We start from the raw sequence: 15,301 nt of genomic DNA on the forward strand, positions 1-15,301 counted from the left end.
AGTTTTTATTATTTGGGTGTGAATAATGGCCAAAATGGAAGGCTATTTTTCTGATGGACGATTTCAACTGCACTCTCCGATATCAGCTGATTGAAAAATGGGGAGGTGAGCGGCACGGCGTCTTCGGGCGGCATATATGACATACGTTTTTGACAATTTTTCCATCTAGTGCAGCCCCAACAAGAGGTACAACCTCTCGTTAAATTTTCCGGCGATTTCCACCGTTAAGGCAATCAGAAAAGGTTAGTGCATCTCATTACAATAGGGTTTCTGCACAATTTGCTCATACTACTACTATTTAACATTTCTAAAGCGCTACCAGGGTCACGCAGTGCTGTACATTCCATTTTCGTTAGCTCCTACCGCCGTTGGAAAATGGCCTTTAGTGCATGCCATGGTTAAAAACTTGTTAGTTAAAAGCTCGTTTAGTTTAGTGCATCTTGCCCCGAGTACCAGCACTTTCACACATTCTGCAGCTGCTCAGGGTAGACTTGGTGGAGGTGGGGGATTCACAAGGTTCACACACTATTGTTCCTGTTCATGACAGATGACACCTTGGACGATAACTAAATTAAATGACTAATCATGGAGTCATCGAAAGTAGTACTGTAGGCACAAGTTGCTCTGTGCTTCTTCCAGCTTCCTGTATCAGTAGGCTACCGAGAAGAGTCATCAATGGGACTGCAAAGAGCATTAGTAATGGCTACAGAAATGATATTTTAATCTGCAATGTAAACAAGAGCTAGGAAGTACTATAAAAAAAAGGGCCTTGTTTATTAAGCCGTGCTGTAGATGTGTAAACATTTTAGTGTGCACTAAAAATGAGCACATGTTAACAATAGAGGCATCCATAGGAATATAATGGGTGTCTGTATCGTTAGAACACGCTAGCTAAAAAGTTTGCACACCTACAGCTCGGCTTAGTAAACAGGGCCCAGAATGTACAACTCTTGACAGTGCCTAGTACAATGGCTTGAATTGGGTTAAGGCAACCTAGCTATAAGTTTCCACACCTGAAAGAATTAAAATTTATTAGCAGATTCATATTTCAGGAGGAATCTTGACGTACAAAAGCCAAAGGAAAATTCTACACAGTGCTCCCCTTCAAGCTTTACCCCTCCCCCAAGATGTGCAAATGTAGTGAATTTTCATTACAAAACCTCAATTTCCAGAGCATACACACACAGAAAAGTGTGTCATATCCATATTTACCTTAGGTTCTGTTTTCTCACAAGTTGAAAGAGCCAAAGACACAACAAATCTCTGCTCTGAGCAGATCTGATCTGTTTTTAAGAAACTCACCTACTCTTGAACAGCAGGAGGCCCTCAGATAGATACGTCATTCATTGTGCAGACAGGATAACACACAGTCAGTCAAACCCACTACTGTAGCACAGTGCGTCTCACAAACACAGCCAATGTCACCCCTCACACCATAACAGGAGACTCAGTCAGCCACAGCTTCATCTGTTGTACCCTAATGTTGTTGAAAAAAATAATTCTAAATCTATCACATAAACAATATGGTGGCTGCTGCTACATGACAAGATGTGCTGTAAATTTAGGTTTTTACTAAAAGTTTACTACTTCGCTTTGCCAAATGCAGAACAGTTTCAGGGTTGTTTGAAAAGCAGAGCAGAAAGTGCTATTTAACAATTTTATCATCTTTCCCATCAAGCTTCTTTTGTTAAGTTATCGGTGCAATTCAGGACAACACAAAAAGAGAACCAGTTTGCTGCTACATCTGAATGCCAGAAAGCATGGTCTTGCACCTTATGATCCAGAGCAGGCTGGTGTCAGTTTCCCCTCACGAGCCCATGTTGCTAAGGTCTGGACTTTGGTCTGAAGTGCCCGCACTGTACTTTGAGATTCTGATCCAGTCTTATTGTTCCTCCAATGTCAGTGGGCAAGGAGTCCACTGCCTTCTTTTTTCGGAAGAGTATAACTTTCTCTTGATCCATGGCGATTCCTCCTGGCTCAGACCAGATGTGCCTCACCTTCTGGCTTTGCTCTCAAATCACACACACCAGTGAATTTAAGGTCCTTTTTTTGGGACGGTAAGTCGGGGCTGCAAGGGATAGGGGAAGAGGATGGATGCAGAGACCAGTTGTCCATAGCCAAAGTGGCAATATTGTGATGCTCACCCAAGTACATCTGCAAACCTCTCAGCAGTTGCTTGGGGTTCTTCTTAGCAAATGCCTCAACTTCTGGAAGAGATAAAGAAAAACACACACAAAATAATTCTAGAGCAGCACCAGCTTACAAGTAATAAAACAAAGTGGACAGGACTACACAACATGCTGAATCTGTAGTTACCTTGCAAAGACTGAAGAAATAAAGTGAACAGAAGTGAGACAACACATCAACATGCGATGATTGGATTGGATTTATTAATTTTATATACCTCTTTGTATAATGAAAACAGTTTACAAAAACAGCAACAAGTTTCAACCAGGTTCAGCAGCTGAGATACCTAGCTAGTTATATTTTGCTTCTACAAATAAGCTGTATTCCCCACGGTTTTGTCTCCTAATATTCCTGAAGTACCTTAATATCAATGAAAGTTACTCTGTGAGCCAAAGGTCTGGATTCCATATGTGTGCATACAATAAAGGTTCTGCATCATACCTGCGTAGATGAATAAGCCTTGTGTGTTTTCCCTGTCATATTAAGGATAAATTACAGGCCTAAAAAGCACTGTACTTCACAATCCCTTCTCATTGCACAGAAAGGGGCTAACAAAAGCCACCTCCGAGTACATTTGCAACAGGGTCCTAAGTATGTTTTCTTTGCTCCCAAGCAGCTGAGATTTAAAGAAAATTATTACTGGAAATCTCTAATTTCTTATTAATAGGTTGCACTTTGAAATAGATATGGGAGAATTCACATTATGGCCTTTCCTTAGTTTCTTGCTTTGATTTTTTTTTTTAAAGAGTTTTATGAACACAGTTACAAAGAAAGGTAACCCTTCCCACCAATATGTAATACAAAAACCAAGAAAGAACATCCCACAATACAAACATGTCATATCTGTGTTCTTAGGTACAATGCAAAGTATATGCTAGGGAGCAAGAACTCCCCCTCCTCCGTGCATTGATCTCCTAACATTATATTGCTCACTCCCCTCCATATTGTGGTCTAAGGAAGAGAAATGTTGATTTTGGTTTTTCCGTTGTGTTTTTCCTAATTTTTATTTGCTCTGTTTTGCTTTAAAAGGCATTTACTTTTGATATATTATCTTAAATTATAAATATAAAATATAATTTAAAAATATCCACTTTTACAGTACATATATCACGTGGTCTACATATTAGATGCTTTAAAAACCGCACCACTGGCTAACTACCCACCACTTTCTCTGGTACCCACTAATGCTTACTATGGATTCTGAACCTGTTCAGCAGTGCTGTAGCGAAGGCAGCCGACACCCGGGGCGGTTCGCCACTGTGCACCCCCCCCTCGGCGTACGCACGCACCCTCCCCCTGAGCGCATTCTTACCAAAGAGGACAGGCGGGAGGGCACGTTGCTGGGAGCTGCGTCGGCTCCGCTGGTTCCCTGCTCTCTCTGCCCCGGAACAGGAAGTAACCTGTTCCAGGGCAGAGAGAGAGCAGTGAACCAGCGGAGCCGACACCCCCCCAGCGGCGTGCACCCAGGGCGGACCGCCCCCCCCCCCCCCCCTTCCTACGTCACTGCTGTTCAGGTTTGTGTTTCTGTAAATCTTATGCATAACTTGAGCTTTGGGAATGTTGGATAAAATGCAACCATGTCTCTTAAAGGATATATTTTCAGGTCAGAAGCAGGCACAACTAGAAAAGGAATGTTCTTGTCAAGAGCACCTTTCAGCGTGAAACCGGAGTCTTTAATGGTTTTATTCTGCATTTTCCAGATATGGTATAGATGCAGGAACGAGGCCACATAGAAATCGTTCAGCACAGCGACCACCTGCTGCCTTCGGTTGCACTCTCTGAAAAATCACAACAGTGTTGGCAATAGTGAGATGTCCCTATGCTTTCATTTCCTACCCCACAGGACCATACCAAGATATAACTGAACCTTCTGCAGCTTGCCCACCCTTCACCCCCACCAATGAAAGGAGACAGTGGGCTGGGAGCAATTTTTCTACCACTTTCATATTTGTACCCTCAACAACTGCACCTCTCGCACACCCCTTGATACAGCACTGCTATCCCTCTCCCTGAAAGAAGCATCCCACAACACCACATTTACCTGGCGAGACACTCTTCTCTCAGTGCCTGGATAGCAATGCGAGTGATATTGATAGACATCACACAGAAAGGGAAATTCTGTACAACAAACAAGAAAACTAGGTATTAACAAAAGAAATACTAATTTCTCCATGTTTAGAGTCCTCTCATAGCATGACCTTCTGCAGACATTAAAACAATTCATGGTGAAAATTTTCCCTGCAAAACACAGTTAAGAACATGCAAGACAGGATATGAGGCCATTAATATTGCTCTGAAGGACTACAGAAAAACTTTTATATGACATGCATACAAGGTCCATTTAGAGGAAGGAAGAAAAGCACTTCCCTCACCTGCTAAAATTAGTGATGGACTAGGAAAAGCACGAAATGTAGCTGTTCATCACACAGAGTTAACTCCAAATTTGTGAACTCTCTGAGGAGGATTCTGCTGGTTTAGAACCTCTATTATCGTTAGGACTAAACCCTGTGATCAAGAAGGGTGGCAGGAAGCTATACCAGTACCAATCAGGAGAACTCCTGATACTGATGAACTCATATCCTGCTTTCACACCAACAATTGAACATTACTTTATCTCCCTGTGCTTCAATATAGCCAACTTCCACCTGATAACAGTGTTTCCTCTCCCTCTGCCAAGCAATCTCAGGCACCAGATATGTTTGTTTATTAAAACTTGATATACTGCCCAATACCAGAAAAGGAGCTAAGTGGTTTACAATAAAATTAAAAAGTGAAATAAAACAAAAATTAAAACTCAAAAGAACTCCATTTGAAGATAGGATAGTGAACAGCCAGTCATGCAAGACCAAGCTTACAAACCATACATACATACAATGAGCCTTAAAGCTATGTGCCAAGGACCAAAAGATGTGACCGAAAGACAAGGAAAAAAATTAGGCTTGTTGAAAATAACGGGCGTTCAAGAGACCTTTACACGTTTGGAATGACATTTCAGATCTTAAAGTGCCCGGCAGACAATTCCAGAGTGAAGGGGCCATGCAAGAAAATGCAGAACGTCTGGTAGGGATAATTAGGCTGGAAAGATACAAAGGAACACCAGAGTAATATGATTATGGGCTGAAGTGAGGATTTTAAAGAGAAAATGAAATTTAATAGGAAGCCAAAGTAACTGGTGTAGTAAAGCGGATGCATGTTCTCACCTGTTTCTCTTGCAAAGAAAGCATGTGGCGCAATTCTGAAATGTTTGAAGTCTTTTTAACTGAGATTGTGGTAGGTCTGCACAGATCACACTGCAGTAATACAAACGGTACACAATCAACGCATGAAGAGCTGTATGCAGTGATTGGAAATCTCAAGAAAAGAACAAATAGTAATTAAAGAGCGGATTGTAGCAAATCCTACCCTAATAACTTCTGAGATATGTTTAACAGAAGACAATTGTGAGTCAAACCAGACTCCAAAATAATGAAAATGAGAACCAGGACAGTGTCAGGAATTGGTAAAGAACCGGTTATCCAGCATGTTGTTGTCTTTTCAGGGTTTAGCTTCAGATTGGTTATTTCAGAACAGTCTGTCATCACTAAAAGACAAGCTTGTAAAGGCTTCAAACCAATGTTTAAAGGAGATACAGGATAGACCAGTAAGATATTGTCGGCATAAATGTAGAATTTAATGTTAAATGACTGTATGAGAGTGGCTAAAGGACTCAAGAAGATGTTAAATAGTAGGGGTGAGAGAACCGAACCAAACCTTGTGGAACACACAGGTTGAAGAATACAGTGAAGATATCGGAGAACCCATATGATGACAAAAGAACACTGATAAAGAAACGAAGAGAACCATTGGTGCACTGTACCAGAAATTCCAATCTCAGCAAGTCTAGATAACAGTAGAGCGTGATTAACCAGGTCAAATACTGCAGATAGATCTAAAGAAACCACAAGTGAAATAAGACCCTTATCGATAGTAGTGTGGAAGTCGTTCAAAAGAGCAGTGATAATGGTGTCTGTGCTATGCCCCGACCTAAAACCGGACTGCCTAGGATGAAGAATATTAGAACAAAAATCTTCTGAAGAAAAATAACTTTTTCAGCCAGTTTTGACAGAAAACATAGATTTGAAACCAGGCAATAATTGACGGGATCAGATGGATCCAAAGTGTGTTTCTTGAGAATCGGAGTAATCCAAGCCTTTTTCCAGAGATCAGGAAAAATACTAGCATCTAGACTATGAGTGATTAATGCAAGGGCCAAAGGTAAGAGACCTTGCCGGGAAGATCAAAACCAAGAAGCTGGTACTAGGTCCAGAGGAGAGTTGGTGAAATGCATTGAGGCAAGAATCTTTGTGAGACTGGTCAGAGGAGGAGCAGGAAAAGCAGATCATGTAGCCCCTTGGCAAGATTTGCTATCAGTGTGACCTATTGTCAGAAATAACACTGATGAAGATGCTCTGGTAGTACTTTTATTGCCAAAACCCGTTATATGTTTATTCATTTTAGATAAGAAACATGACACCATTATGTCAGGATGTATAGAAGAAGACTTAACAGATGCTGTTGGAGCTGAAATGTTATAATTCATAAATTAGAACAAAGTTCTAGCAGGACATATTGAAGTTGCTAATTTCCTAGCAATAACTTGACGTTTGGCTAACTTGTCTGTTATAAGTTAAATGTTCAAAAGGTAGCTAAGCAAGAGGGGGACCGATGTTTAAACCACAAACGTTCCACATGTTGAACTCTACGTTTTTGAAAACGAAGGGCCAGATGATATTGTGGGTAGCCTTTACGGATATTTTGAGCTGTTGAGTTCAGTGGAGCAATCTGTCCAGACCAGTTGTAATAGATTCATTCCATGATTCTGCTTGCTCGTTCACCGAGAGTGTAAGATACTGGGCTGGGAAGAAGGTAAATAGTAGCAGAGATTTATCCAGATCAATGTTGGTGAAATTAAGAAACTGACAAGCAGAGTAAATAGTTAAATGGGGAGCTTGCAAATGCATAGCTAATAAGTGCACTTTAAAGCAGATCAAAAAATGGTCTATTATCAGGTCATTTATGGAAGCAGGGGGCTGCAAGTATGTTTCTGAATACGGAAACATCCTTTCTGGTTGACAAGGGCTAAAACACATCATCATCATCATTAACACTTCAGCATACTCAAGATTAATAAAAAAAAAAAAAAATAAGGTAAATTTGGGTTTTACCTCAGAAGTGTAGTCAGACACCCAATTTTGGGTGGGCCTGGGCCCAAGGGGGGGGGGGGAGGGGGCTGATTTGGCCTCTCCCTCTCTTGCCTGCATGCCATATGGTTTCTCAAACATCCCCCCTCCTCTGCATACCATTTAAATAGCAGATTTTCACGGGCAGCGAGCAGCAACTAATACATGCTGCTCATGTTGGCCCCACAGCCCTCCCTCTGATGCAACTACCTGTTTCTGCATAGGTGGGAATACATCAGAGGGAAGGCTGTGGGGTGGTACGAGCAGTATGTTTCAGTCGCTGCTCACTGCAGACGAAGATCTGCTATTTACAAGGTATGCAAGACAGAGAGTTATTGGGAGTTATGGATGGTGGAGCTTGGGGATCTCTGACAGCCACATCATAGGTGTGCTGCTACTGGGTGGGCCTGACCCAAAGTGGGTGGGCCTGGGCCCACCCTTGGCTACGCCACTGTTTTACCTGCTAAATGTCTTTCCTTGAGACCTACCAGACCACTCCAGAAATAAATAGGTTTATATACTTCTAACCAATGAATGGAAATAGAACAAAAGCTTGTGAACACAGCCCTATATAGGGCACTGTGCTATATAAGAACATAAGCGTTGCCATACTGGGACAGATGGAAGATCCATCAAGCCCAGTATCCTGTTTTCAACAGTGGCCAATCCAAGTTACAAAGTACCTGGCAAGATCTCAAAACAGTAAAATACATTTTTTGCTGCTTATCCTAGGATTTTCCCCAAGTCCATCTTAATAATGACTTATGGACTTTTCTTTTAGGAAGTTATCCAAACCTTTTTAAAACTCCACTAAGCTAACCCTTTTATCACATTCTCTGGCAACAAATTCCAGAGTTTAATTACAAGTTGAGTGAAGAAATATTTTCTCTGGTTTCTTTTAAATTTACTACTTTGCAGCTTCATTGCGTACCCTTACTCCTAGTATTTTTGGAAAGAGTAAACAAGCAATTCACGTCCACCCATTCCACTCCACTCATTAATTTATAGACCTCTATCATATCTTCCCTCAGTCGTCTTTTCTCTAAGCTGAACAGCCCTATCTGCTTTAGCCTTTCCTCATAGGGAAGTCATCCCATCCCCTTTATTTTTATTACATTTGTACCCAGCGCTTTCCCACTCATGGCAGGCTCAATGCGGCTTACATAGGGCAATGGAGGGTTAAGTGACTTGCCCAGAGTCACCATTTTCATTGCCCTTCTCTGTACCTTTTCTAATTCTATATCTCCGTCTCCATCCACTTGTAGAAGGGCTTAAATCTATCCAGTCTGCAATGGTAGGTGAACAATAAGAAATTGATGTTTCTACTGATAACAGCTTGGAATATATAAAACGAGAAATGCTGTCTGGTAAATGCTGATGCAGTGATTTGCTCCAATTGCCTGAGGGCACAATGACTGAAAATTTTCACCATCACAAAATGTTGCCCAAACACAACAAATCTGAAAAGGCTCAAATGCAATGGGTCGATGTCTTTGGCCAGCCTAAGAAGGCTGCTGGACCAGGATGTGCTAAGCCTTTACACAATGTGTATAAAGTGTGTTACTGTCAATATCCTTCATTTGGGCAAGTTAAAATCAGTTTCAGACTCTATGTTAGCTTCTTGCTCAATTCGATTTTGGCAGACTTCAAATTGAGGTAATTGCTACAGAGTTTACTTTAGCTTCCAATTTAGCTAGCTGGATACTGTCTTAGAGACATACCTGTGTTTGGTGCTGTGAGAGTCTGAAAATGTCAAGAGCTAGTGGTAAAGTCTGGGTGTTCATCACCAGGTACAAAGTATGCATCAGGCCCAGGAATCCAGTTCCTCGCAAATCTGTGGCAGGGTCCAAGCCTACAGAAGACATGCAGCAAGAAGTAAAACAAAAAAACACAAATTTCAGCCAGCTGAGACTCCTGCAATCAAAGCTACATGTCAACACAGCCATTATAACAAAGGTAAAAGATATGTAAGAATGTCCCTTGCATCCCTCAAACTCCTTACCCTGGAACCCCAGCTGTTCCCAGTGTGCACCATAGCGAGGACAGTCAAAGGTAGAACCAGTAAGTTTCTTGTAGATTGTTTGTAGGACTCTCATGTGCACCTTCTGGTTATTATCCAAGGCACCTACGCAGGGCAAGAGACAGTTACCCAGAGAATTAAAAATAGCTATCCATTGTACTGGAGCCTACTAAGCAAGCAAGGAAAGCACAAAAAACACAAATTGCTTACCAATAACAAGGGATCTCCTTAGATCGCAGGATAAAATCAGTCATGCAAGTGGGTGACATCATCCAACAGATCAAATAAACTAGCTGTCTTAGAACTCAAAATAAATTAGAAACTTTTTCTGAGAATCTGCAGGATTACTCTGAGTACATCCCCACACAGTGTGTTTGTAAAGCTAAGCTTCAACTAAGAATTATGTGACAGATTTATGATTGTTATCAATAAACAAAAGCAGATTTGCCTTATCAGTAAGTAGGATTTATCAGCCATATTAATGGGGACTTCCCACAGCTTGACATATTCTTTGCTTCGGTCTTCACCGAGGAAGATTTGGGTGGGATACCGGTGCCAGAAATGGTATTCAAAGCTGACAAGTTGGAGAAACAATGAATTCTCTGTAAACCTGGAGGATGTAATGGGGCAATTCTACAAACTGAAGAGTAGCAAATCTCCTGGAACGGATGGTATTCATCCCAGAGTACTGATAGAACTGAAAAATGAACTTGTGGAGTTATTGTTAGTAATATGTCATTTATCCTTCAAATCGAGCGTGGTACCGGAAGATTGGAGGGTGACCAATGTAACACCGATTTTTTAAAAAGGTTCCAGAGGAGATCCGGGAAATTATAGACCAGTGAGTCTGATGTCGGTGCCGGGCAAAATGGTAGAGACTATTATAAAGAACAAGATTACAGAGCATATTCAAAAGCATGGTTTAATGAGACAGAGTCAACATGGATTTAATGAAGGGAAATCTTGCCTCACCAATCTACTACATTTCTTTGAAGGGGTGAACAAACATACGGATAAAGGTGAGCCAGTTGATATTGTGTATCTGGATTTTTAGAAGGCGTTTGACAAAGTACCTCAAGAAAGACTCCAGAGGAAATTGGAGAGTCATGGGATAGGAGGTAGGGTTCTATTGTGGATTAAAAACTGGTTAAAAGATAGAAAACAGAGAGTAGGGTTAAATGGTCAGTATTCTCAATGGAGAGGAGTAGTTAGTGGGGTTCCAAAGGGTTGTATAGAGTAAACAACAAAAATGTGGGATTTACCCCCAGAAACCTAGGCTCCCACCTAGGTCTGACCTACAGAACACTATTGGGCTTCATCAGGAACCACCCAGGTGAAACGATTGGGCCCGTTGAATGAAAATCAGCAGTTGAAATGAGGGGTTATCAAGCCAGCTAAATGAAAGCTACGTTTATCTATGCTAAGCTGTAGCTTGAGAATATGTGTTTACTCAGTAATGTTTTGAAATCTATGTTCAAATAAGAACAGTTTCACAAAGAGTAGGTGGGAAAATTTACCCTATGAAAGAGATTAGACCACAGACACAAAAATCTTATATAGACAATAGTGTTCTGTAGGTCAGACCTAGGTGGGAGCCTAGGTTTCTGAGGGTAAATCCCACATTTTTGTTGTTTACTCTATACAACCCTTTGGGAGTTTGATTGGCTGTTTTTTCATGTTTTGTTGTATTAGATTACAGAAGTAGAATTAACAGCCCATACTGTCTATTTAAATAATAATCTAGTTAGTGGGGTTCCACAGGGGTCTCTGCTGGGACCGCTGCTTTTTAACATATTTATAAATGATCTAGAGATGGGAGTAACTAGTGAGGTAATTAAATTTGCTGATGACACGAAGTTATTCAAAGTCATTAAATCATGGGAGGATTGTGAAAAATTACAAGAGGACCTTACGGGTCTGGGAGACTGGGCGTCTAAATGGCAGATGACGTTTAATGTGAGCAAGTGCAAAGTGATGCATGAGGGAAAGAGGAACCCGAATTACAGCTACGTCATGCAAGGTTCCATGTTAGGAGTCACGGATCAAGAAAGGGATCTAGGTGTCGTCGTTGATGATACGTTGATACCTTCTGCTCAGTGTGCTGCTGCGGCTAAGAAAGCAAATTAAATGTTAGGTATTATTAGGAAAGGAATGGAAAACAAAAATGAGGATGTTATAATGCCTTTCTATCGCACCATGATGCGACCGCACCTCAAATATTGTATTTAATTCTGATCAACGTATCTCAAAAAAGATATAGTGGAATTAGAAAAGGTGCAGAGAAGGACGAGGAAAATGATAAAGGGGATGGGACGACTTCCCTATCAGGAAAGGCTAAAGCAGCTAGGGCTTTTCAGCTAGGAGAAAAGGCGGCTGAGGGGAGATATGATAGAGGTCTATAAAATAATGAGTGGAGTGGAATGGGTAGATGTGAAGCGTCTGTTTATGCTTTCCAAAAATACTAGGACTAGTGGGTATGCGATGAAGTTACAATGTAGTAAATTTAAAACGAATCGGAGAAAATATTTCTTCACTCAACGTGTAATTAAACTCTGGAATTCATTGCCAGAGAATGTGGTAAAGGCGGTTAGCTTAGCGGAGTTAAAAAATGGTTTGGACGGCTTCCTAAAGAAAAAGTCCATAGACCATTATTAAATGGACTTGGGGAGAATTCACTATTTCTGGGATTAGCAGTATAGAATATTTTGTACTTTTTGGGGATATTGAACAGTATTTGTGACCTGGATTGGCCACTGTTGGAAACAGGGTGCTGGGCTTGATGGACCTTTGGTCTTTCCCAGTATGGCAATACTTATGTACTTCTATTAGAAAGAGACAGAATCTGAAGCACTACAGATATGCTCTTCGTATGAAGTAGTGCTATATTTACAGTATGTGCAACTTGACATACAGAGAAATGAGGCAAAAAGTGAAGCATTTATGCAGAGATGCTTTTTGATTCCAACCCATTAGAAGTTGGAAAGAAATTATATATAAAGGGGTCAAGACTATTCATCTGTCTGGGGGCAAAAAACCTCTCTAAGAACTTAATAGAACAGGACCAAATTTGGTGGGGAGGTAACCAGTGAAAAGACACAAAGTTCAAAATGGAGAATTTTGGCCTCGCCTGCTGATTGTTGTGCTCTCACGAACAGTGGTATATCAAGTTTAATAACCATAATTTTCTTTCTGTGAATCCTATCAGATCAGTCCAGACACATAGGTTTTGACCCTCTATCAGCATATGGAGACAGAAGACAGGTTATGGACCTCACCCAATATGGGATATTATACAGGCTATCGCATCTCAGTATTTCTGTAACTAAGTCACAAATAAAACAATCTCCTGAACCTCTCCCCCTACCCCCCCAACACAAACAGAGCAGAGGGGAGGATTTCTATAGCACCCACCATGTCCAGAACCTATATTCAGGGGAAAGGATACCACAGAACTAGTCCCAACACAAGCTAATTTAGAATTACATCAAGGCTATCAAGTTGGAAGGTGTTTTCTTTGTCACCACCATGACCAATACATCTACCTTGGGCACAAAGGAATACAATTTCCTCAAGGCTCTACCCACTAACAGACCTTCTTTTGGGGCATCTCACTCTGCAGAAACAAATGCCCTAATGTCCTTTTGTATGCATCTAGGCTTTAACAGGTTTCTGGAGACCCTCTTGACCATCTCTATCTCCTTAGGAGAACCATCAGATATGCTGAGTGCCAACAGAGCAAGGGAAATCATGGAGAGAAGCTGCTCCCTCTGAAACATAATTCTGCTGCTGAAACCATCAACTGGGGGCCTATAATCTGGCCTTTTTCACCAGTCCCTGAGCCCTAGCCATGTGGTCCAGAAACCCCAGGAGAAAGAGAGAGAACCTGAACTCTGTTTCATTCAAACCACAAGCTTTGTGCATTATTAGTACCAATTCTGGTGTAAATCTCTAGCAGCCCTTGGGAGTTCTCCAACTCCTTCTAGCCTCTCACAACAGCTCTTGACTGGGTGACTTGATCCCCTAGACACACCTCAGGATCCAGGCAAAGAAGCTCTGGAGAGTTCTGCCAATTCCAGAGCTCAAAATGGCACCTGATCTAGCTACGAGCTGTAGCTTAGAAGACTCCCACTCCGACTGCATTCTCTGAGGTAGCAGACACTGGGGAATTACTTTCCCTATCCTATGTGGTCAAAGAACCCTCCACCCTGCTTTCTGCAGCTCTCAATTGCTTTTCCCTACAACTGTAACATTGCCCAGAACTCCCTGGACAATGCCACTGCTAATGCTGTCATTTCTGAAAGTAAGAAAGCAGAGTTAGACATTGCCTTGAAGATGCTCCAACTAGAGAAAGAAGCAGCTGTCCTTGAGGTCCAAATAAAAGGCATTTGAAAAAGCCACAAGGCAGGATGGCAGGGATAGTCAGCTCAGCCACATCATTGCTGAAGATTCTACCCAGCGAAGAGTAAAATATGTGAAAGCTCATACCCTGGTTCACAAGGGCACACAGTCACAGTCTGACTAAGAAGAGTTATCTGTTTCTGAGCATGTTCCTCTACACAAGAGTCTAATTCACCCAAAAGAAGCAAGTCTAAGGCAAAGAACAATACAGAGGTGAGCTGCCACCACAGTGATCCACTCACTCCCATGCAAACGGGTGCACTACCATGGGCTCTCGCTCCAGGAAAGCGCACCACAGACTCTGGCGCTACTCAGGAAATGGACTCAGACAAAAGTTGAGTAGTTACACCCAGCAAAACACCCTGTGATTAAACAGAAGCCACCTGACCTGTCACACTCCATGTCTGACTTCAGTCAAACCCCAGTACACAGCCAGCCACAGGCACCTACTGCCAGCACGCTAGAAACTTCAGAAAGGGAAAAATCTAGCAACATACATGGCATGCAAAAGATGTTGAACATGGAGCTTTACCAGTTCAGTTTTGCCCAGAAAAATATAGAGGGTGGAAATCTAGCTTTAAGGATGCCACAACAATTATGAAGCTCAGACCCACACAGGAGATGAATCTGATGATAAAGTGGTTGGGAACTGAGTCAGCAAATTGTGTAAAGAGATTACTGGATGCATGTTTGCATGACCCCTCCAGAGGTTTGGAATAAATGTGGGAGAGACTTGAACAGCACTGTGGCAGCCCAGAAGCTATCCAACAGGCACTGATGAAATGAATAAGGAGTTACCCAAAGATGACAAATAGAGATATGACAAGTTACAAGAATTAGGAGATCTTCTCCAGGAACTGGAAGAACTCAAGGCTGATCCAAACCTTCCTGGCCTGTACTACTTGGTTACAACTTGGGGCATAAATGAGATTATATCAAAGCTGCCGAATGATATAGAGAAAAATGGTCATCAGCAGATCAAGTATAAAGACAATCACCAAGAAAGATTTCCTCCATTCACTGTCTTTGTGAAGTTTATTCAGGATCTGGAAAAGAGGAGAAACAATCCGAGCTTCATGTTTGATGTACCTGAAGCAGTCAAGACAGGCTACTTCCCGAGTGAAAGGCCAATGAAGAAGTATGGCAACACATATGATGGAGGTGTCACTCACAGCAATCCCACCAACTGATCGTCCTCCTACTACAGGGAAAGTACAGAATTCCATCAGACAGTGTACTATACATAAGAAACCTCATCCTCGCAAGAAATGTAGAGGGTTTAGGGAGAAACCCTTAAGAGAATGTAAAGTTCAGAATCTGCTACAAATGTTGCTCTTCATCCAAGCACATGACTAAAGATTGCAAAGCAGCCATCAAGAGTAGGGAGTACAATAATGACTAGCATGTCAGCACCTTATATCCTGACAAGAGTAAGTATACTTCTACAGGAGCCCCAGCCTCAGAATCAAGCCATGGA

The 15,301-nt window shown here is 41.7% G+C and overlaps 1 protein-coding gene across 4 annotated transcripts in view; it reads right to left on the bottom strand.

Annotated features, from left to right (window-relative positions):
* Positions 1–386: 386 nt before the first annotated feature.
* The window catches only part of ELMOD3 (ELMO domain containing 3), a 51,844-nt gene continuing 36,929 nt past the window's right edge, over positions 387–15,301 (bottom strand). For all 4 annotated transcript variants that reach the window (XM_030201766.1, XM_030201767.1, XM_030201764.1 and 1 more), the window contains 5 exons: positions 9,409–9,531; positions 9,128–9,258; positions 4,229–4,305; positions 3,838–3,965; positions 387–2,207 (listed from right to left, as the gene is read on the bottom strand). In XM_030201766.1, the coding sequence (XP_030057626.1) occupies positions 1,978–2,207; positions 3,838–3,965; positions 4,229–4,305; positions 9,128–9,258; positions 9,409–9,531 (689 nt within the window). In that variant the 3' untranslated portion in view covers positions 387–1,977. The remainder of the gene's footprint in view (positions 2,208–3,837; positions 3,966–4,228; positions 4,306–9,127; positions 9,259–9,408; positions 9,532–15,301) is intronic.

The sequence above is a fragment of the Microcaecilia unicolor genome, chromosome 4 (genome assembly GCF_901765095.1).
Source record: "Microcaecilia unicolor chromosome 4, aMicUni1.1, whole genome shotgun sequence".
NCBI lineage: Eukaryota > Metazoa > Chordata > Amphibia > Gymnophiona > Siphonopidae > Microcaecilia > Microcaecilia unicolor.